Below are 22,949 nucleotides of genomic sequence, written 5' to 3'. Positions count from 1 at the left end.
GTATTATTGGTACAGAAGAAACGAAGTCGTGCCGTGGCGGGATAATGATGCCCCATTGGTGAAATAAGAATTTCCCCAATCCCGACACCTTTAATGTTGACCGCTCCATCAAAGTATAATTTCCAGACATGACTGTCATCGCGAACTTCTTCCTCAACTGAATTAATCTCTTCGTCAGGAAAGTAAGTATTCAAAGGCTCATACTCATCGTCAACTGGGTTTTCTGCCAAATGATCGGCCAATGCTTGTGCTTTTATAGCGGTGCGGGTGACATAGACAATGTCAAACTCCGTAAGTAAAATCTGCCACTTTGCTAACCTTCCACTCGGCATAGGTTTCTGAAAGATATACTTCAAAGTATCCATTCGAGATATGAGGTGAGTCGTATAGGATGAAAGATAGTGTTTCAGTTTCTGGGCGACCCAAGTCAAAGCACAACACGTTCTTTCTAAAAATGTGTATTTTACCTCATAACTTGTGAACTTCTTGCTCAAATAATAGATCGCTTGTTCCTTCTTGCCTGTAGCATCATGTTGTCCTAGAACGCAACCAAAGGAATTATCCATCACTGATAGATACAAAAACAAAGGCCTACCCGGTTCTGGCGGGACAAGCACTGGAGGGTTAGATAAATATTCCTTAATTTTATCAAAAACCTCTTGACACTCGTCTGTCCACTTGACAGCGGCATCCTTCTTCAACAGCTTGAATATGGGCTCACATGTAGTGGTGAGCTGAGCGATGAACCTACTGATGTAGTTCAACCTACCAAGAAGACTCATGACTTCAGTTCTGTTCTTTGGTGGCGGTAATTCCCGAATGGCCTTTATCTTGGAAGGGTCTAATTCAATTCCTCGCCGACTAACTATAAACCCTAGAAGTTTCCCAGATGGAACTCCAAATGCACACTTGGCTGGATTGAGCTTGAGGTTGTATTTGCGCAATATTTCAAAGAACTTTCTCAGATCACGCACATGGTCAGCTTGAGTTTTAGACTTAATGATCACATCATCGACGTACACTTCAATTTCTTTATGCATCATGTCATGCAAGATAGTAGTCATAACTCTCATGTAAGTTGCCCCTGCGTTCTTCAAACCAAATGGCATGACCCTGTAACAGTAAGTACCCCATGGGGTGGTGAAGGCGGTCTTTTCTGCATCCTCTTCATCCATCAAAATTTGGTGATACCCAGCATAACAATCCACAAAAGATTAAATGTCATGTTTGGCACAATTGTCAACAAGAATGTGGATGTTAGGCAAAGGAAAGTTGTCCTTTGGACTGGCTTTGTTCAAATCTCTATAGTCAACACAAACTCTGGTTTTCCCATCTTTTTTTGGTACGGGCACAACATTTGCTAGCCATGTAGTAAATCGGACGACCCTGATCACATTTGCACTCAATTGCTTCATGATTTCCTCTTTGATCTTATCACTCACCTCTTTCTTAAATTTTCTTTGCTTTTGTTGGACTGGTGGGAAATCAGGGTATGTAGGAAGTTTGTGCACTACCAGATCAACGCTCAAACCTGGCATGTCATCATAAGACCAAGCGAACACATCTTTATATTCAAACAAAACCTGGATTATGTCATCTCTGGTCTTTTGTTCGGCATGAATGCTTATCTTTGTTTCTCTAGTTTCTTCAGAAGTTCCCAAATTAATTGCCTCGGTTTCATTTAGATTAGGCTTAGGCTTATTCTCAAATTGATCCAGTTCCCTTTTTATTTCTTCAAAAGCCTCTTCTTCATCATATTCATCAACCTCTTGATTCATTGTTTCGAGATTAGACAGCTCTTTAAGATCTGGACGTGAATTCCGCATGCATGTCATGTTATTAAAGCCGGCGTTAATGAAACTGAAATGAAAATTAAATAACAAAATTAGGGAAAAGGAGAAGATAGAATTGACTAAGAAACTGAAACTTCATTTTATTGAATTGGAAAGGATAGAAGGGTTAACATTAGAGCATAGCAACTAAGCTATTTGGATTACCACCCAGAGAATAATCCAAAAATAGAAACAAAAAACAGCAAAATAAACTACCAAGACTCCTTCTTTATGGGGAGAGGAGTGGCTTCCCAGTTGGCGAGCTTGACTTCTGGGCCAATACGTTGCACATCTGCATGACTAGGGCCTTCACCAATCTGAACCATGTTTACTCCATAGAACATTTCTTTGAGACCTTGACATATTTCGTCCACGTCATCTTGGACAGACATATCCTTATTCTCTTCAAGACGTGACCTAGTAAAAGACTTGGAAATGTGGGGAACGGGCTTTGGCAATTTCCAAACCTTAATTTTCTGCTCTTTTGCCCATTTCCTGTCAGCATTAGTTGGCCTAAAACCTAAACCAAAAGTATTTTGATTACCAAATGGAGAGATAGGGTCAACAATTCCTTGCAATGACACCCCCAAGCCCTTTCCTGGCTCATAACCGTTTTGCAGCATTTGTGTAGCCACCATGACTGAAGTAGAGGATAGACGAGGCTCTAGGATAGGCTTTCCTTCCATAAACTGATCAGCCGCCACTATTTCAAAGGTCTGAAATATGAGGGATTCACAACCTTCCTTGGCCTCGACACATGGGACAGAAGGGTCCCTATATATTGAAAGATCATCTTCACCGTGAACAATAATTTCTTGCTTCTCATATTCAAACTTGACCACTTGGTGTAAAGTAGATGGAACCGCTCTGGCTGCATGGATCCATGGCCTTCCTAAAAGCAAGTTGTAGGAAGTTTCCATGTCTATAACTTGGAATGTGATCCCAAAATCAACAGGTCCAATTTTTAAAGTAAGATCAATCTCACCAATGGTGTCTCTTTTTGCGCCATCGAAAGCTCGAACACACACATTGTTAGTACGAATTCTATCTGTGCTGATTTTTAAACTTTGCAAAGTAGAGAGGGGGCAGATGTCCACACCCGAGCCTCCATCAGTCATGACTCTTTTCACATAATGTTCTTCACATTTGACAGTTAAATGCAAAGCCTTATTATGTCCAGCTCCTTCCACAGGCAACTCATCGTCGGTGAATGTGATTCTATTCACCTCAAATATTCTATTGGCCATATTTTCCAAGTGACTTACAGTTGTTTTTTCTGAAACATGTGCCTCATTCATAATTCTAATCAATGTTTGGCAGTGCTCTTTAGAATGTATGAGCAAAGATAGCAATGAAATCTGAGCAGGAGTTTTTCTCAACTGATCAACAATAGAGTAATCCTGAACTTTCATCTTCTTCATGAACTCTTCAGCCTCTTCTTCAGTGATAGGTTTTTTCACCGGAAATTGGCTATCCCTAGCTTGTTTGGCTCTCCTTAATTCATCTGGAGCATAACACCTGCCAGAATGCGTTAAGCCACCGGTTTCGTCTATTTCTTCAACAATCTCCTTGCCCTTGTAAGTCACAGTGGTTTTGTTGTAGTTCCATGGGACAGTTTTCATGTTTATCACTGGAATTTGTGTCGTGTGCTTTATCACAATTGGTTCTGTCATCTTTCCTAAACCATTCTGGTTTTGACCAAACCTGGGAAAACCACTAGGAACATATAATTTTGGTCCAGTTACTAATGTCTCTTTTTTCTTTGTGGCTCCAGGAACATATAATATCAACTTCCCCGAGCCTTTGAGATTCGCATTAGAACTTGCACCTTTTACAAACAACGGTGCTTCTTGTGCAGACTTTGTTACCATACCCAACCCTTCTTTTAAGGTGTCAATTTCCATTATTTCTTTGCCTGTTTGCTTGTATTCCTTATCGTCACAGATCATCCCAACAACATGAGCATTGTTGTGAGCAGGAAGTGGGTTGTTGGTGACATTCGGAGCCTCTTCGTCATGTATCACAATTGCTTTGTCATCAATTAGCTTCTCAATGGCTCTCTTCAAAGTAAAACAATTTTCTGTGCTATGACCCTGAGCGTTAGAATGATACTCGCACCTGACAGTGGGGTCAAAACCTCTTGCATTTGGGTTGACATTATACGACATGATAGGTTCAATCAAATCCAATTGTATCAATTTCCGCAACAGGCTTGTGTATGATTCTCCAATTGGGGTGAAATTTTCCCTCTGTCTTTGTTCTCTTACATAATCAGTCTTAGGACGTGGATTATAAGGTGCTTGAAAATTTTGTTGTTGGGGACGAAAGCCTTGTGGAGCAGGCGCCCTCCATTGTTGGCGTTGAGGAGGTCGGGCATATGCCTGGGTGTTGAAAACCGTATATTGGGGTGGAGCAATTGAGTAGTGGGGATCCTGATGCGGATAAAAATGTTGAGGTGAGTTGGATTGTCCTCGTAAGATTTGGTGGTTTGTCCCCCTTTGAGCAGCACTGGACCCTGATGCCATCATGGATCCTTCCTCTTTCTTTTTTTCGATTTCCAAAACCACCAGACCCATTTTGAATTTCTTGGGTGGTAGCCTTGAGTGCTACCTGACTCACAATTTTGCCGGACTTGATGCCATTTACAACAATTTCCCCAACTTTAATTGCTTCTGCGAATGTCTTTCCCACTGTGGAAAGCAAGTAGTGGAAGTAATCAGGTTCTTGTGCCTGGAGGAAAACATCAATCATTTCCGACTCCTTCATCGGCGGTTTGATCCTGGCAGCTTGTTCCCTCCACTTGATAGCATATTCTCTAAAACTCTCGGTAGGATTTTTTCTTATACTGGCGAGAGAAGTGCGATCAGGCACAATAACAATGTTATACTGAAATTGTCGAACAAAATCTCCTGCCATGTCATCCCATGTAGGCCAATTAGAAATATCTTGATCGATGAACCATTCTGAGGCAATTCCCACTAGACTTTCTCCAAAATATGCCATAAGTAATTCTTCCTTACTCCCTGCCCCTCTTAGTTGATTACAATACTTCTTCAAGTGTGCTACGGGGTCACCGTGACCATCGTACTTCTCAAACTTCGGAGTCTTAAAACCAAGGGGCAAATGAACATTGGGGAACATACACAAATCTCTGTATGAGACGCTTTTTGGACCTCCTAATCCTTGCATATTCCTCACACTCTGCTCTAGACTCTTCATTTTTCTAGCCATTTCTTCTTGTCCCTCAATCTTAGCAGTTTTCTCAATCTCGACGGGGGAACTATACTGCTGAAAGGGGTCATACGAGTCTGGGACTTTAAAGGTCAATTCCGGAGAATAATATTGATCGTGGTGACCTTTAGATGAAGGCTCATTATTGGACTTCTGTACCAATGTTGGTTGAGGGATTGTAGTAGTTTGTACAGTGGGGATGAAAAGTGGGTTATTTCTGAGGGGTGCATTTGGAGGGCGCACAGTGGAAGTTCCAGAAGTGTTGGATATGTTAACATGTGGACCAAATCCAGGAGGAAAAAGTGGATCACTTGTCGGGGTTTCAATGGGAATTGATATAGTCACATCCGGGAATCTAGGGATTGAAGATGGTGGAGCTTGCCCATTCATCCAAGCCTGGTACATGTCAGCCATTTGTTGTCTCAACATCCTTACTTCCTCTGCTGATGCTGATTCATGTTGAACCATCTGAGCTCGGGATTCATCACCGTCTGACTCGTTTCCATCCTTATGGGCCATTATCCCCTTACTTTTGGACCTTGTGTTATATTCGTGAGGAGCCAGTTCAACCACAAACCAACCACCTTATCTTTAAGACGAGAACAAACAAGTTAGGGTTTAGCATTTTGCAGATATTAATCACACGTTGTATGCCATGCACCTAAATTATTTCCCATCTAATATGAGCATCAGAAGGCTTTCATGTTTCATCCCGAATTTTAGGTGAATTTATTTCTCATTTTTTTTTTCATTTTTTTTTCTTTTGGTGATTTTGAATTATTTTGATCGAACCCATTAAGGGATGCCTACGTATCATGTTAAACATGAATCAGATCATTACGTAGTTCATGAAAAAGAACAAATTTGGATTTTTTGAATCAACTAAAAATATTTTTATTGACTTTCAAATTAGTATTTTTCAATACAAAGACGTAAAGGAAAATAACCAAAAAGAAAGGCACCATAGACTGAAAAGACTAAATCGAGACTAGAATATCCAAAACAAACTAAAAATAAAGACTCGAAAAGAGTCAGTCTCAAAATACAACTACTGAACTAGACTCCTAATAATTATAACTAAACTTCAATCTTGCGAAATCCTCAATCTTGTATGTGAACTAATGCATATCTGCTCACGGTGCTTCTGGCCCAGGCTGACCCCCTAACATGCGATATATCTGCTTCAGTTTTGCTGTGAAGTGGCGTGCGAAGGTAGGCACCTCTCTAGCAAATTGCTCATAACCCATCCCCTGACAGTCCAGACAACTTTGAGCAACATGAACAGCTAAATTGTGGACATGTTCTCTAACATCTCGATAATTCCGCTCCAGGTCTTGGACTTGCTGTTGGCGAGTATTGGCTATCTCTCTTATACCTGCCTCACGGTGCAATGCCAATTCAAGCTGGTTTCTAATCCTTGCTCGGTCATTCATTAATTGGTTCCTTTCTACATCAAACCGAACTCTCTCTTTATCGAATTCAGCTTGTTGTCGAGTTTGCAGGGCCAAGAATTAGCTTTATCATCTTCAAAACGCTTTCTCCGCATCAAAGAAGTCTCCCTTCTCATCGAGTTCCCTCTGTAACACATCAACGACTTCTCTAACAATGCCCAAAACCTCGTATAAGGTCTGAATTGTAGAGCGATGTTTCCTCTCAGCCGTTTTTTGGGCTGCCCTAACTCTAGCACCCATCTCTACTTCCATCTGGGCCAAATCCTCTCTGGCAGTTTTTAGTTCTTTATCGATAGCATGTAGAGTGGACTGATAGTTCTCTTCAACTTCAAACCGAGCTTGCTTGATTCTGACCTCAACCTCTGCCTCCTTGTTTGTTGCTTCTTTTACAGACCCTTCAGGCCTAACCTTGAGAGGAACTTGATCATGAAACCAGTGAAAGTACAAGAGATCTACCTCTCCTTGATCACGATCCTCTATCATAGTACTCAAACCTAAGACCCGATGGCCGCCCCAAATTCTTTTAGCTTCTGATTCTCGACGCCGATCTTCTGACTTTACCTCCCATACAAAATCCTGCACGTTCTCAACAATAGGTACGATTTGCCTCTGACCTAGCTGGCGTAAAACTCGAAGTGGAGCATACGGCTGAAACCCCCTGAGGCCCATTAGAACAAAAAAGGGTCGATAAGAAGACATGAAGATCACCTCAGCCGAAGGAAACCAATGATAATTCCAAGTAATCTGAGAAGTTGTCAACTCACGAAGATACTCTGCCCAAGCCTTGACGCCTTCTGGCAAATTTTTCCTTAATTCCTCCACCCTATCTAGATGATCTAAGATATTGCTCTTCCAATCAGATTTGAATTTTGACTGGTAATGATGGCGGTATAAGTGCTCTAGAAACCACACTTGTAATAAAGTGTTACAACCTTCAAAATATTTTTCACCCTCTCTGCATTCAGTCAAAGCACGATATATATCAGCTAGGATCATTGGTAAGATGGTGGAATCTTCTGTCTTCATCATAGCTATGACTATCCCAGACAAACGAATGTCGATTTTTCTGTCTCGTCTAGGAAAAACCATGGTTCCCAGGAATGCTACCATGAATGCTTCTTGCCTATGCTTTTCCCATGTAAAGTAGTGATACCCATTTTTTAGTTGCTTTCCATATTGTAAAAATCCTTGTTCGTTTCCATATCTCGCATATAAGAACTCCAAAGTAACCCATCCATTGTCCAAACATGCCATACGAGGGTGGTTAAGGTGCATTTGCTCCAAAAATTTATTTCCACTAACATTTCTTGGAGCTAAAGGCATTTTTTTACGAAGGTTCTTTCCTAACCCCGTGAAACCACCTAGTTCTTCCAGTGTAGGAGTCAACTCAAAATCTCTAAAGCGGAAGACATTGTTTGCAGAGTCCCAGAACGGAATTAAAGCCTCAATTAGGTCCCTGTCAGGGATGATTCTCATAATATCTGTGAGGAATGCCAGATGTTTAAATATCGGGGTCTGTAGATAATGACCCATGTTGTTCCACCAAGCCAGGAGTAGCGGTGGGGTTTTGTCTGCAATCATAAACTCTGGGGGTTCATTGACTTCTTCAACTGCTTCATCTCTTGTCCTCTTATCACATCTCATCGGTATCATTTTGGCCTATTTAGAAAAATAAAAAGGACTTCGAATTAAGACCTAAACACAAAAGAAAAATAAAACAAAAAAAATAAAATAAAAAAAATAATGTTAAAAAAAATGTAAAAAGTGGCTATTTTTTCCCAAAACAATCCCTCATATGCTTTTTGTAGCAAGATTTTAGGGTTATCTTGGCAAAAACGGCCAAACGCGAAAACTAAAGTACTACAATGATTTTTTTTTGAGATTTTTTTTTTTGTGGAAAGACAAAGGACTAGATTCTTTCTGGTTGTTTATTAAAAAAAAGAAAAAAAAGAAAATGGGTATATAATAGATCTCTTTCTTTGTTTTACTAATCATCCTAAAAGTCGATCAACAATGAACAACCATTCCGAATAATATTGCAAATACCACATATGATGCACATGTTGGTCAAGAGAAACAGGTGCCTGTCTTAGACGGACTCGGCCTCTGTGCCGAGCCCCACTAGGTCAAATGCAAGTGATGCAAACAAAGCGCGGCCTACTAGGGGTACCATGTCTGTGTTCCCGTTCTACTAAGGTTAAACCTAATGGAGAAAGGTATCTAGACTGGCTGTAAAACGAGCGGACGACTCGAGTCGGGCGAGGGACAACGTACCGGTAGCAGCGCTTTCCGGCTTTGTTGTGGGTCCTCCCCATCCTAAACATGTGTGACTATACATCCTTCACCAGGGACCAAGGGCCTACTGGCTTTATCTCAGCAGAAGTGGGGTGCGTAGTCGCAATTCCCGTTTTTATGGCAAAAATGTGTTATTGAACTCAGAGGGGGTGCGCAAGAGAAGACAGTTTATATATGCAGTCACATAATATCAAAGCGGTAAATAAGCATCAAATAGAACATTAGGCCAACAAACACATAATATATATCCAAGAAATAAAGAAAGCCAAATACAGGTAAATATATAAAGCTCGAATTCTGGTTTTCCCTAGCGGAGTCGCCATCTGTCACACCCCTTTTTTTCACGAAAAATAAATAAATTTATTGATTTGATTTAAAAGGGTTTTTCCAATTAAAGTGACGTTTTGAAAATGGATTATCTATTTATTACAGAGTCGCCACTTGGAATTGAGTTTTGGTGTTCCAAGCCACCTTATTGAATCCCTAATCAAAAGGAAATGACTCTATTAGGTCTGCGAAACAAAGATCGGGTAAGGAATTCTGTTGACCGGGGAGAAGGTATTAGGCATTCCCCAAGTCCCGTGGTTCTAGCACGGTCGCTTTATCGACTTATAGCTGGTTAAAATTAATTCTTGGATAAAATATATATTATTACCTATGCCTGTGATTTGCTTAATATTGTTTACATTTTACTAGTCTTTACTAAGACGCATAGTTGCGACCTCAATCTCGATAAATAGAAAATTTATAGCTAAAGTATTTCTCCGCTAATCAATCAATTAATTAATCGGACTTTAATTATAGGCCTACGAAATCACCTTTATTAGTTTTCGTGTAATTACTGAAACATGGTATCAAGTAATAAATTTTGCCAACCTCCATAGGTACCAAAGATATTAAAAAGATTTCATACAACTAAAGCTTTGAGTAGAATATTAACTCCCAAACAATAAAGGGTATGTCCATATAATATGGATTAAATACATGAAAAACTAGATTTTTCCAGTATTGATACAAACCACCACAACAAAGCATTTAATGTAAGATCGTCATCTCTTTTAACACTTTAATAATAAAAATAAGACCTCCAGAACAAGCACATTCAGAACAAGCACAGATGAACAATTAACATTAACTCTACTTTTAATTATCAGTAGTGAACTAATACCCAACAAATTGAATACTGCAACTTTAATAAAAAAAAAATTCATTTTTTCAAAACATCTCAAGTAAACAAATAAATCTTGCATTTAAATATTGTAATGAGAGTAGAATTATAAGTAAAGAATGACTAAAACAAACACACGGAGACCTTAAATACCAAATCAAATTCAGGTGTCAAATGAATGATTTAACACAATGGGAAGGGGCGAAAAATATTCACAATGCTATCTAAATCACGATACGGACTAAATAGAATATATATATATCACCAACAACAAACAACGTAGAAATTAAAGATCTTGGATAAATATAGAACACTTTAACTTATCAAAGAAGACTTCACAAGCATACTTTTTTTTCTTAATTATTAGTCAAAAATCAAAACAAACGTGCTAAACATTTAAATCCATTCACGGCCCAAACTAATTTAGCTAAAAGTTCCGGTCATTTTTTATAAACTGAAGAGTTAATATGCAAAAAAAAATGAGAATTTCAACAAAAAAAAAAAAAAAAAAAAATGGCAACGTCAACAAGAATTGAAAATTTATCAAGAACAAAAGTTATTCTTTTCATAAAACTAATGGATCTCTCACCGTTTTAAGCTTATATTGTTATACTCATTCTATCAAAATGATCAATTTCTTTGTTTGCTTTAGGACGGCGATTTAGCAAGCAACGAACAGTGACGGTAATATTAATTTTCTCTAGATTATAATAAACTAGACCCATGTTATATCTAAACAACTTCATATTATAACATCAAGTGAATCATAGCCTCATATAGACGTAAACTATCACATGAAGGAATATTAAAAATACAACTAAAATTAACATGTTATAGGCAAAATCATAATTATCTGGGAGCTATCCATAGAATTTTCATTTATATGAAAGTAAATACATGATTAGGATTAATTGAACTCAAGAGTTGGACGTTCAAAACATATAAAAATAATAATTGCAGAATGAAGAGGCTTCTACATAATTTGTCGATATTCATGGATAAATTTATACAAACTTCACAAGTAATAAGTCTCAAGAAGGAACTAACAATTCTTAGCAGTAACTACGTGTTCTTAACAAAACGAAAAAAAAAAACATGAACTAAACAAGCCATAAAAGAATACTTGGACGAGTATTTTTTTTTTATATAATAAACCATTATATACAAAAGATTTAACCAATCCTAACGGATATTTCAAACAAAACTTTGATCCATAAAAAAAATAGTGAATATAAAAGTAATAATGGGTACGGACCTTTAAACTCGTTGCGATAATCATATTATTTGAGCATTAATTTATGTAAAAGCTACATACTCTTTATTTAAATCCTGAACCATCTTTTCAATAGTAATCATCTACATTCAGGTGTATTCTAATGAAATACTTCATTAATGATACCATGCACAATGTCACCGGAATTAGTTTAATAAAAAAAAAAAGTCATACAAGCGTAATAATCACTGAATAGTTCGTTGCAAAAAGATAGAAAATTTTAAAACATGCATATTCACATACAAAGAAATAACTTCATATGTATATGTTTAATAAAGGAGTTGTTGAACAAATGAGAATGAGATTGAAATCGAACCTCAAATGTCTTTGCAAATCAAAACAGCGATCTTAGATGACTGAACGAAGCTCGACCGGAAAACTTTTGAACTCGGCGGAAACCTCAAACGGAAAACCTCGAAACACCTAAATTGCTCTACGAATTTTTCCTCTCTATATTATTTTTGCTCACTGTTTTTTTCTTTTACTGTTTTACTTTTTTTTTCTCTACTGCTTTTTGATCTGTGTTTTTTTTTTCCTTACTCTCTGTGTCTTTTTTTTTTCTACTGTTTCTGTTGTTCTTTTTTTTTTTTTTTCTTCCTACCTTGTTTTTTTCTGGTTTTGTTGTTGTATCTCCCCCGTTTCTGTGCGTGTATTGGTGAGAAATCGTGTGAGAGTGGGAGTGTGTGTGTGTTTGGTTGCATAAAAAAAAGGATTGAGGGAGTGGGAGTTGCATGAAAAATGGGACGTGAGGGTGTGGGGAGTTGGGGAAGTTTACTGCCTTTTTTTTTTTTTTTTTTTTTTTTAATAATAATTTTTTTTTCTTTTTTAACAAAAATAAAAGTATACAAAATATGAAATTAGCTAATCATTTATAGACCAATGAAATATAGCAAAAATTAAATAGCTAGTTCATAGTCAAAGAATAGTAAAATCACTAGCTTATTCATTAAACCCAAATTAGAAGAAAAAAATATTTTTTTTTCTCAAATTTCTTTTCTCTTAAATAAAAATGAAAACAAGATTTATTTTAAAATGTGACTCTATTTTTAAAGTTCTCAATTTTTAAAATAAAACTAACTAAAATTGACATAAAAATCAAGATGTCTAATCTAGACCTAAAAGAAATATTTAAAAGCTAAATAGGGTGTAAAACTTATGTTCGTTCAAAAATTAAGTGTTTACACTTACAACAGGAAAAGACTCTCTAGTAGACTTAGCATTAGAAGAAAAATAAAAAATGTCATGTGAAATGGTAGAAATAATATCAGAGAAATCAGAAACAACAAATGGAAACACACTCTCATGGAAAATGACGTCTCTAGAAACATGTATCTTCTTTTTGGTCTGAGGACTTTGTATCCCTTTAATCCAAAAGGGTATCCAACAAAAACATAAGGTGTGGTTCTTGGTTCCAGTTTGTCTCTTAGGTTCATTGGCACTGTAGGGTAGCATTAGCATCCATAATCTAGTTTTCTTTGATATAATATCTCATAAGGACACTTATTGTTCAAGTAAGTGGTTGGTGATCTATTGATGATATGTGTTGCTGTGAGAACACATTCTCCTCGGTATTTGGTAAGAATTTTAGACTGGAATAAAATTGCCCTAGCAGTTTCCAACAAGTACTTGTGTTTTCTTTCCACCACACCATTTTGTTGTGGTGTGTATGGACAACTTCATTGGTGAATAATTCCTTTAGTTTGGAAGAAAATACTGGCCTCATTATTGACAAACTCTAAGCCATTGTCAAATCTTATGGTCTTGACATTGGTTTCAAATTGGTTTTCAACAAGGTTAATGAATGATTTGACACTCTGCAAGGCATTGCTCTTGCATGTCAAAAGTTGAGTCCAAGTGGACCTGCTATGATCATCCACTATGGTAAGGAAGTATTTGAAATTATCATGTGTGGTAAGTCAATGTGCACACGTTCAAAGATGTGGCTACTTGGACTGGTCCTTTGGGGAAATGGTAGTCTAGTTTGTCTTGCCATTGGACAAATGGGACATTCAAAAGGTTGCTTGGAAGAGAAAGTTGATGGTATTGTGGATATGCCCCTCATTTTCCCAAAGGGCACATGTCCCAGTCTGTTATGCCACAATGCATCAATACAGTTTTGAGATGTGGAAGAAGACAAGGAACAAGAATTCAAAGATGCAGAAATGTGCACTTTATTAATAGTATTTACAACATATTTTGACTCAGACTTACAGTGCACTTTATTGGAAGCATTAAAACCACCAGCATCTGCAGATGTAGTGGCACTAAAAACAGAACACTAGGAGTAGAAGTAGAACTACCATCAGCAGTGGACTTCAGGCACTGAAAGCATAGGAGATACAACCTATCCTCCACCTTACCAACTACCAGAGGCCTCTTCATTGAAGGGCCTACAGGAGACAAGCACTGTCAAGGAAGGATAAAATGTCTTCAAGGCTAGAAGTCAAACAATGTACTGAAATGAGATTGTATTTAAAAGAAGGGACAAATAAAACACTGTATAGTATGATTTCAGAAGTCAAGAACACATTTCCAACTTCTGTCACTTTCACCCTATGGCCATTAGGTAATGTCATAAGTATGGGATATGGTAAAGGTCTGATGTTAGATATATGTGTTTTGCTAAATGTCATGTGGTTTGAGGCACCTGAATCTATAATCCATGCATCATTAACTGATCTTGAACATGTATATGAGAACTTACCAAAATTAATAGAGAGAATTTTACTAGAGTAAACAACTATACCTACAAAGTTCACCATTCCATTTGTGGTATTGTCATTGCTTGATTCACCTTCATTAGTATTGCCATGGCACTATTGTAAGAACTTCACAAGTTGATCACACTGCTCCTTTGTGAGAGTTACACCCGATGTATTATCTCTATAGTTTCCATCATTCTTCTTCCCAGACTGATTATCAACAGAAGACCCACACACATTGTTGGCAACTTTTTTTCCCTTATAATCAGAATTGCCTCTGTCGTTCATGTAGTTGTTTTGGCCCTGATTTTGGAATTGGAAATTGCTGTGATTCTTAAAGTTGTTGTTTGTGTTATTGGAAGGATAACCATACAACTTGAAGCATTTTTCCTTTGTATAACCTGGTTTCTTGCAGTACTCACATATGATCCTTGTTCTGCTTGAACTAGGTCCATAGCTTGGTGCATAATTTTTCCCGAAGTTGTTGTGATTGCCATTGCCATTTCCTCCTACTTGTGAAGAGCTTGCATTGAGTGAAGCTGAAACTGATGCATTGGAATTTAGTGATGTAGAACAAGTGTACAATTGGTTATTGTTGACACCCAATTTGTCCCTCCTTTATTTCAATTTATTTCCTAGAGCTTCTAATTTTTTGACGAGCTAAACATTTTTTCACTATTAATATCGTTATTTGCATTTTTTTTTACTATTACTAGCATCACTTTATCACAAATTTCAAAGGGGTACGTCATCACTTTATTTTCGATTTTTGTACTCGTTAAATTAATTTTACTTTATTAAATCCTTTACTTTCTACATACTAGTTATTATTTGTCTTCACATAATATGTATTGTACTAGTTGTTAAATTAGAAGCCCAAAAATAATTAAAATAAAGAAAGAAGAACACACATTTTAATCCCAAACTCTTCAGCCCATTACCATTTTCTTACCCGACCAACCCACATTATTCCCCTACACCGACCGGCCCAATAACTACCCGACCCGACCCACTACAATTAAACCCTTAAAACTCTTTCTTCACAAAAAAACAGAGCACGGCCGCCCCTTCCTTCTTTCTCTTTCCTCTCTCCCTACTTTCTCTCTCCCTCCTCCCTCTCCATTATCAGCAAAATTTGAACCCTCTTTCGATCATCCCAGATCCTGTCACCCCTTTTTCGTGCAACTCTCACAGTCCCATCGTCTTCTCTCTCTCCCCCCTCCATTTCCGGTAAAAGCTCAGTCCGTTTTAGCTATGGAAAAGTTTGTCTACCACGCTTTCATACCAAAAATTGTCCAAACGTCTACTTTACCTGACCTCTGTCGTTGACAGAGAAAGAGATCCCTTTTCTAGCTTCAAACACGAGTCGATCCTCACAGACCAGAAATGGTTGAACCATTTTCGGAAATACCAAAGCAAATCACGTGAATCAAGCCCCAACGTTCCGATTTTGAAGAAAATTTGATTTGAAATCCCGCCCAACTCGAATCATAAAAACCCTAGCACTGATATGCTATAAATACAACTTGAAATCGGGGGATTTTGGGGAGAGTTTTGGCCGCCATTAAACAATCTGAAAATCCTTAGCGTTTCTTCTTCCTCTACGATTTTTCATCGTTGGATTATCACTTTAAACCTTAAAATTGTTTGAACTCTTTACTCTGCCTCGGTCGACTTTAACCGCGACAGATATTTTCGAACTTATTTGTTGGGGTTCAGATCTGTTCGGAACAGGAGAGTAGATTCGAGGCCCGACGCCCCTGTTCACTGCACCCAACAAAGGTAACTTTCCCTCCTTTAGTTATTTTATTTGGTTTCTGTTTGGTTATGTTGCTGTTATGTTTACATTTTTGTTAAGTTTGTAATAGTATGATGTTTTCCTGTTGTTACTATTAGAAGATTGGTATGTCTGTTTGCGATGTATTTATCGATTAGTTAGGTATGTGGTAAAATGCTAGTTTACATGACATGTTGGTCAAGTGAGCATGCTTGGCTCGATTGCTATTTGTTCAAGTCGGATAAGATTATTAGGGATCCATGTTGAAGTTAATCTGCTGGTTAGGATATGTCTATTAGTGGTCATTTTTTATTTAGTTCTTGGTCTGTTGCACCCTCTACAAAGTGATTGGATTTTAATATTCGATGATAATTTGTTATTTACCTAATTGTGGTTTACTTGAGGGATTAAGGGAATATTCATTTGAACTTATAATATTATAGGACAAAACCTTACAAAAGATCCCTGCTTCTCTTTTCTAAAATCTGTCTTAGCATGGAACATGAGCCTTCCCTCACATTTTCATGTTTTTGTTCGAATTATAGTTCTGATTGGCTTATTGACAGTAGTAACAGTTTAGCATGACTGAGTGTCCTTTTTATAAGTTCAGGAGTTAGTTTTAACTATTAGTGCAACAGGTATGCAAAACATGAATCCATTTCTCTTGTTTGTTTTACTCTTCAATACATTTTAATGCTCAACTTGCCTACCTGATTCAATATTCGCTTTTCCCTTACTTATGGTAATTGTTAGACTTAGTTCATTCCAGTCTGGTTTGGTAATGCTGAAGGATTAAACGTAAGTCTTGTGTGACTTGAATTAAAAGGATCTGTTTCCCTGGTTTCTTTTAGGTGTAATGAGGTTTGCAATTCTGAAATTATTTCTTGCCCTCTGTCCTGTTTTTCTAGTTTGAGTCGTTCTAGTTGAATGAGTCAATCAGACATTAGTTTAACATTGATGGTCTATGAACTGCTGCAACCTTCTTTAAATTCATTTCTGAGATTTAAAAGATGAATATCATTCAGTTTACTTTTCCGAATTATTTTCCGCATGTATGCTTTGTCTGTTTTAGTGTCCATAGTAAGTATGTTTTTATATATCTTGATATACTTGGTGTATATTAGACTGGTTTGTGTTGATATACGACTTTCGTTTAAATTCTTCTTACTCTTTTCTTTTCTTTCTTTGCATGAACTGGGAATTTTGAATCCCAAACATCCTCGAGTTGCTCGACGATCTCGCTGCCACATTCACGAAATAATGTTGCTATCGCTGTTGTTTTTTTCGTGATGAATTTCCATCTCTCCTAGACAAACAGTCGACGTGTCTAAGGCTTAAGCCTACACGAAAATCGCAGCTTTGCTCTGCTGAACGAGCAGCTTACCATAGGCTGCTGTGATCCTTTTTCTCTCCCTGTTCTAGCTGCATCAGAAGCATTAAAAACTTTGTTGAATGTTCTGCTAGTTTGCTCCGTTCGTTGGTTTGTTTGCCTCTATTTGCTTGTGTGATTGTTTAAAATCTACTTTAGGTTATTCATTATCTATTGAGTCTCGTGATTAACAATGGGATTAAGAATAAAGTTTAATTATTCATTTAGGATTTCTCCCCAATTAACATTTTCTATATCATCACCCTTTCTTGCTTTCAAACTTATCTTTGAATTCAAATGTTGAAGGTTAAATCAAATACTTTTACTCTTTCACGTTAAAATGGATTAATTTTTAACTGATTCGGTTAAGGCTTCTTTTAGTTTCTTTTTGAGTCACTTGGCCTTTCTTCTCGTCAGCAAAACCTTATTTACTCATGCAGTAAAGCTTGTTTGCAACATATACATTACTAATATTTCCTCAAGTATTTATAACATTTTAAACGTTATTATACGTTAATACTTATTTTTTCTAATTAACTAATAGTCTTTCTATAAAACCTTTAAACTTTACCGATATTAATCTTACAAACAACTGTTTAAATTTGTTAGTCAACATAACTTATTTTCTCCAATATTTATAAAACGTTACACAATCTCGCACTTTCTCAGTTTATCTACAACTAAACCCTTTTTATGCAAATCATTATTTTCTACCAGTCTTACTTTAAATAGCGTTCTTATACATCTATCCATAACTTTAGCGACACTTATAAAGATATTTTCTTAAATATTATAAAACATTACATTTACATTCTTAGCCTAATTAAATTTGAGTCCGGTTGGTTAACCATTATTAATGGAATTTAGAGGATGCCTAATACCTTCCCTCTAAGTTAGTTGAACCCGTACCTAGAATCATTTGGTTTCGTAGACTTTAAAATAAAATTAACTTTAGATAATTACTTTAATTAAATTTAGGTGCCCTAATTCACCATAAATAATTAGGTGGCGACTCCTAACTTTAAATAACACCGGAATTACCGGGATGTTGTAAACTATATTGGCTCCGGTTAAAATAGGGTATAACAGCTATTAGGCCTAATCTATATTTGCTTCTCATCTTGAATGAGGATGGAGCAGGCTTGGGCAAGAGATGGCAAAGGATTCGTCATGAGGATGCTGCCTCTCACAGTTGTATAAACTTAATTCAAGCCCATCGGGAATTGGACTAATCTTCTGTCCTGTTCCACTGTAATGAACCGTTTCATCGTTACTGTGAATTTTGAAGGAAGACGACAACTATGGCTCCTTAATAGTGTCTCCACCTAGTCATATCCTGGAAACAAGTAAGTCAACCAACATTGTTGTACGCATCGCGTAAGAAATAGAAGCATGGGCGACCAGGCCCAACTGGACCGCCATAGCGGTTGTATTGTCGCTACAGCGGTGACGTCGTAGCGGTATACTAACTGCCATAGCGGTAGGAGCACATGGCCACACAGACGCCATAGTGGCATCTTAGTTGCCCTGGCGGTACCGCTGGGGCGGTATCGCACAGTGAATTTTCCTATTTAAGGAATCATTTCGGGAATTGTCCTATTTTTCCATAACCCTAAATCCCAGCCACCCAGTTCGGTGAGAAAGCCTAAAAATGAGACTTTATTCCGAATAAGTCCTTCTAACACCCTCCAACCCTCCTTCCACCTAAGAAATTACTCCTAAAAATATTCACCTAGAGAATTATCAAGTGGGTGTTTCAAGTAATCTGCAGTTAGAGGAGTGATGGGGTGGCAACATTTCCCCCTAAATTCTCTTTAAGCCATCTCCCATGTTCTTTACCTGAAATGAGCTAGTAACCTAGATCCTTACACTTCTTTCCCTTTTAAAATAAAATCTAGCATGGATCTTGGAAATGGGTTCTTCCCAATATAAGCTCGAGAATGGATAAATCACTTAGCATTGTTATAGAGGGAAGCTAGAAGTGGGTTAAGACCCCTACACCTCCCTATTAATTCAAATCTCTTATGAGGGATTCTAATAGAAATTGTTAATCTTGGGTAACATGATTGTCTCCAAACTATTTCGTGCGGATTACGATGTGGCGATCGATTAAAAAAATCAATGGATGTTCGTGGCATCCGCTCAGCCATGAGGTAGGTTATGGCTTTCCTTTTTGGTAGACTCCGGTTAGTTTCATATATTCGTGTAATAGAAGAAACGAAGAATGCATGACTAGCAGATGGAGATTTGGGATGGAGCTTTAGGACGGTATTAATATGCGATTTGTGTGTTCGGGCTTTTGGCCTGTAGACTCCTTAGTTTGCTTGGTTGGTTTCTTGATTATGGGTGGTTTTACGTGACTTGGGAGGTAGTGGATGGTACATAATTATTTATGCCTTACAATAGGAACCCCGTAATATGTGGTTAATTGAATATTACCATTAATGACAAACCTAGTTCATAAATGAAAGGGTAAAATGTGTACCGATTGATTGTCCTGTTGTGTGTTGGGCTAGTCACCTCGTTATGTGTGCTTTAATTGTCCTATTGTGCTGGCTTGATACCATGAGTAGTTGGTAGATATCAGATTCTGTTTTATCATCTTGATTGGGATATAATTGACATACCCGTTGTTGGTATTCGTACTTGGATATGTTGTTAGCGTACCCACTGTTGGTACTTATGATTCGGTTATATTAGTGGCATACCCACTGTTGGTAATTGTGAATCGGTTACATTATTGACATACCTACTGTTGATATTTGTGATTCGCATATATTATTAGCGTACTCACCGTTGGTACTTGTGATGTGGAGCATGATTATTGTTGTGATTCATGCATTGCCATTGATAAGTTGGTATTTTACCAACTTATCTCTTCTTTAATCTTATATTTTTGCTATGTTTGATTGAGAAAATAGTGCATTTAATATCGTTTACATCTATTTTACAGGTTTTATGTGATTTAGAGTGATCGGAAGAAACCAAGTGAAAATAAATTAAAAAATAGGCCAGATTGAACAAAAACTGCACAGTTTTGCAAAACTGTGAAAAAGGGACAGTTTTGCAAAAACGGGACAGATTTGCAAATTCCGAAAATCAGTGGCTGCTTTGGACATATTTTTTATTGCAAAATTGTGGGACTATAAAAGGACGATAAGAGAGAAAATATTGGCATCTTTGGCATTTCAACACAAGTCTTGTAGAGCTTTGGAGAGCTAGGGTTTCATCATCACACTTTGGAAAAAAAGATTTGGAGGCACCCAATGAGAAATTCTTTACCCATTTCTTCATCTCTTGCTATTTATTGAATATTTATGTGTGTAGTATTTCATTTCAATACTTGAACCTTGTTTATGGAAGTATACATTGTTTAAGTTTGGATTGAATCTCTTGTTTTGCTTATGTGTTGAATGATTTTATAATTAATAGAAGTGAGTTAATGTTGTTTTAATTATTCTTGTTCTTTAATGTTTCTTAAGGTAATCACTAACCCTAGAACTCGCCCATTTATTTCGGTTTAAACTTGGAAGAGGCAAACTCGAGATTGAGAAAGAATAATTAACAAGAATTTGGGGCGTTAACCCTTATCTAATGGAAATCGACCTAGGGATAGGCGACACCACTTGTAGCCATATTCGGGTGTTCTTAATGCTCCTAATTGCTTTAGAGATATTCAATTAGGTATTCTAGTTAGTCTTCGGAAGAAGCTAATTTAGAGTCATTATCCGAGGCTAAGTAATATAAACTCACCATTATTTGTAAATCATGCAATACATTGGATCGTTATTTGAGCGTAGTTTCCTTTGTATCCATTCTTGTGGCCATTGATCATTTACTTGCTTTCTAGATTAGTTTTAGCTTTGTTAGTTTTTAAATCAAAAACCAATATATTATCAAGTGTTTGACTTAGCTTAGGAAGCGATAATTCCTTACTTGTTTAAATCGCCTAGTATATTGTTTCTTGTGGGATCGATCAGGATTCATAGTTGGGTAAATTATACTGCGACGACCGTGTACACTTTCTCTTTGAGGAGTGGATTTGGACGTTATAAAAAATGGCGCTATTGCCAGGGAACAATTTGGCGTATTTGAGTTAGTTTGGGATTTAACCTTGCTTGCTTTGGTCCAAACTTGTGAATATTTGTGTAGTTATTTTCTTTGCTTTATTTTATTTTTATTTGAAAAAATGGCATCATTCCATGAAAATGGGTCGGATGGTAGTTGTTTATACTCTGATGACCCTTGTCCTTATTGTGGAGGACCCCACTCTTGGCAAACTTGTTTAAAGTCTCCCGGGGGAGGATTGTGCACACAATCTCAAACCGATGAGTGGAGCATATGTGATAGATGTGGTGGTCAAAATGGCCATTGGGCTAATTGTGCTCCCTTCCCCGAACGCCCACTAAGACAATTCTACTTTTTGTTGTGACAATGATAGGGGAATGGAAATGGAAGAAGTTGAGAATGATCAAAATGGAGTGCCTACTTGATGAAGGAAATGAAAATAAAAAAGCCTTGGAGGAGTACTTGGAAACTAGTATACAAAATGGCTTGATGATTGAAGACAAAAATCATCCACGGGCATTTGAACAAAATCAAGAAGAATTCTCAAATGCTTAATATGAGAGGATATGCCCATGTTAGAGGCCAACTTTGAAAAGAAGGAATCAAGAATTGAACGTCCTCCAACCGACTTTATGCTAATTGGAGATGCTAAAGAAAAAGAAAAGGAATTAGAGTCAACCATTGTCATGGGAAATATGGTTGAAATTGACTCTAGTTCGGGGGAAAATGAGAATGTCAAAATCTGAAAAAGAATTACTAATTGGGAGGTTGAATTCTCACTCCAATCATTTTTCAACATTGGATTTGTATGGTGATATGGGAATTGAGCCACATACATTCTTGTTGGATGGTGAAGAAGAAAGACAAGTGACTTACATTTTGCAATTTGAAAGATCAAGAAGGCAAAATGACATTCCTCATTTGAAAGCCAAGAAGTGTAAAATGAGGAAATTGATGTTTGTCTTGTTCATCTACTTACCACCCCCCGACACTCGTGGTCACAAACTTGAGTCTAAGGTGGATGCCCAATTCATATCTTCCAAATGGAAGGAAAAGTGGTAAAGTTGATAACCGTCATGTCGCGACGTTAACTTAAGCCCTTGGTGCGAGGCAACCCATCGTTTTCAAAATTTTAAGTCATTTTCAAAATTTTATTTTTTAGAATAGTTTAGTTTATGCTTTTTGACTAATCTGCAAATTTTCAGAATTTTTGGAGTTGATTTGAGCAGGTTCAGATTTCCGGACAGCCCCAAACTAGTAGCTGCTGAAAATTGCAAAACTGTCCAGTTTTTGCATCCGTCGTTGTGCAGTGAGGACACTGCAATATTTTTAGTTGGGGGTGACAAAACGCACATTAGATTTTGTTTATAATTTTTTTGTGCCCCTGCCGGGCTTTTATCTTATGTATGGATATTGTGTGCCCTTGTTGGCCTTCTTTTATGATTGTTTGGTGTGGCTGTGGATAGATGTTGTTGCAAATGGAACATGGCCAACTTTTTAAAATTTCATTCTGTTGGCATGTTGCGGATTAGTCACTTTTATTATTTTATTTTCTTTCTTAGCTTCTTTAATTAGTCTTGTAGTTTAGGTGTAGGTGATCTTTTGAGGAAAAATTGTGGAAACTCTTGGCTTGTTTGGTACTAATAGAGTTAGTCTCTTGCATGTGAAGCGTTTAATTGAGCATACCCCTCCAAGTGGAATTTTAAGTGAAAAGAGAAGCAACATGCATAGAAGGAATGATCTTTGTGACAACTTTTTAGCTCATTTTGTGACGCTTTATCTA

At 37.2% G+C, this 22,949-nt stretch overlaps 1 protein-coding gene across 1 annotated transcript; it reads right to left on the bottom strand.

Annotated features, from left to right (window-relative positions):
• Window positions 1-1,214: 1,214 nt before the first annotated feature.
• Window positions 1,215-5,582, bottom strand: LOC132628378 (uncharacterized). The gene is made up of 3 exons (XM_060344162.1): window positions 4,347-5,582; window positions 2,049-4,264; window positions 1,215-1,860 (listed from the first exon to the last, which is right to left on the bottom strand). Exons 1-3 carry the CDS (start codon window positions 5,580-5,582, stop codon window positions 1,215-1,217), a joined length of 4,098 nt encoding a protein of 1,365 aa, XP_060200145.1.
• Between the last annotated feature and the right edge of the window lie 17,367 nt (window positions 5,583-22,949).

Source organism: Lycium barbarum, chromosome 2, assembly GCF_019175385.1.
Source record: "Lycium barbarum isolate Lr01 chromosome 2, ASM1917538v2, whole genome shotgun sequence".
NCBI classification, from domain to species: Eukaryota; Viridiplantae; Streptophyta; class Magnoliopsida; order Solanales; family Solanaceae; genus Lycium; species Lycium barbarum.
The sequence above is the reverse complement of the archived record's forward strand: the minus strand, read 5'-3'. Positions and strand labels throughout refer to the sequence as shown.

Excerpts from the sequence above, each read along its gene's own strand:
- LOC132628378 (XM_060344162.1), bottom strand. The coding sequence starts at position 5,582 with ATGGCCCATAAGGATGGAAACGAGTCAGACGGTGATGAATCCCGAGCT. Across the intron at positions 4,265-4,346 it reads GGATCCATGATGGCATCAGG|GATCCCCACTACTCAATTGC; the intron begins GTCCAGTGCTGC and ends TATCCGCATCAG. Across the intron at positions 1,861-2,048 it reads CCCATAAAGAAGGAGTCTTG|TTTCATTAACGCCGGCTTTA; the intron begins GTAGTTTATTTT and ends TTTTCATTTCAG.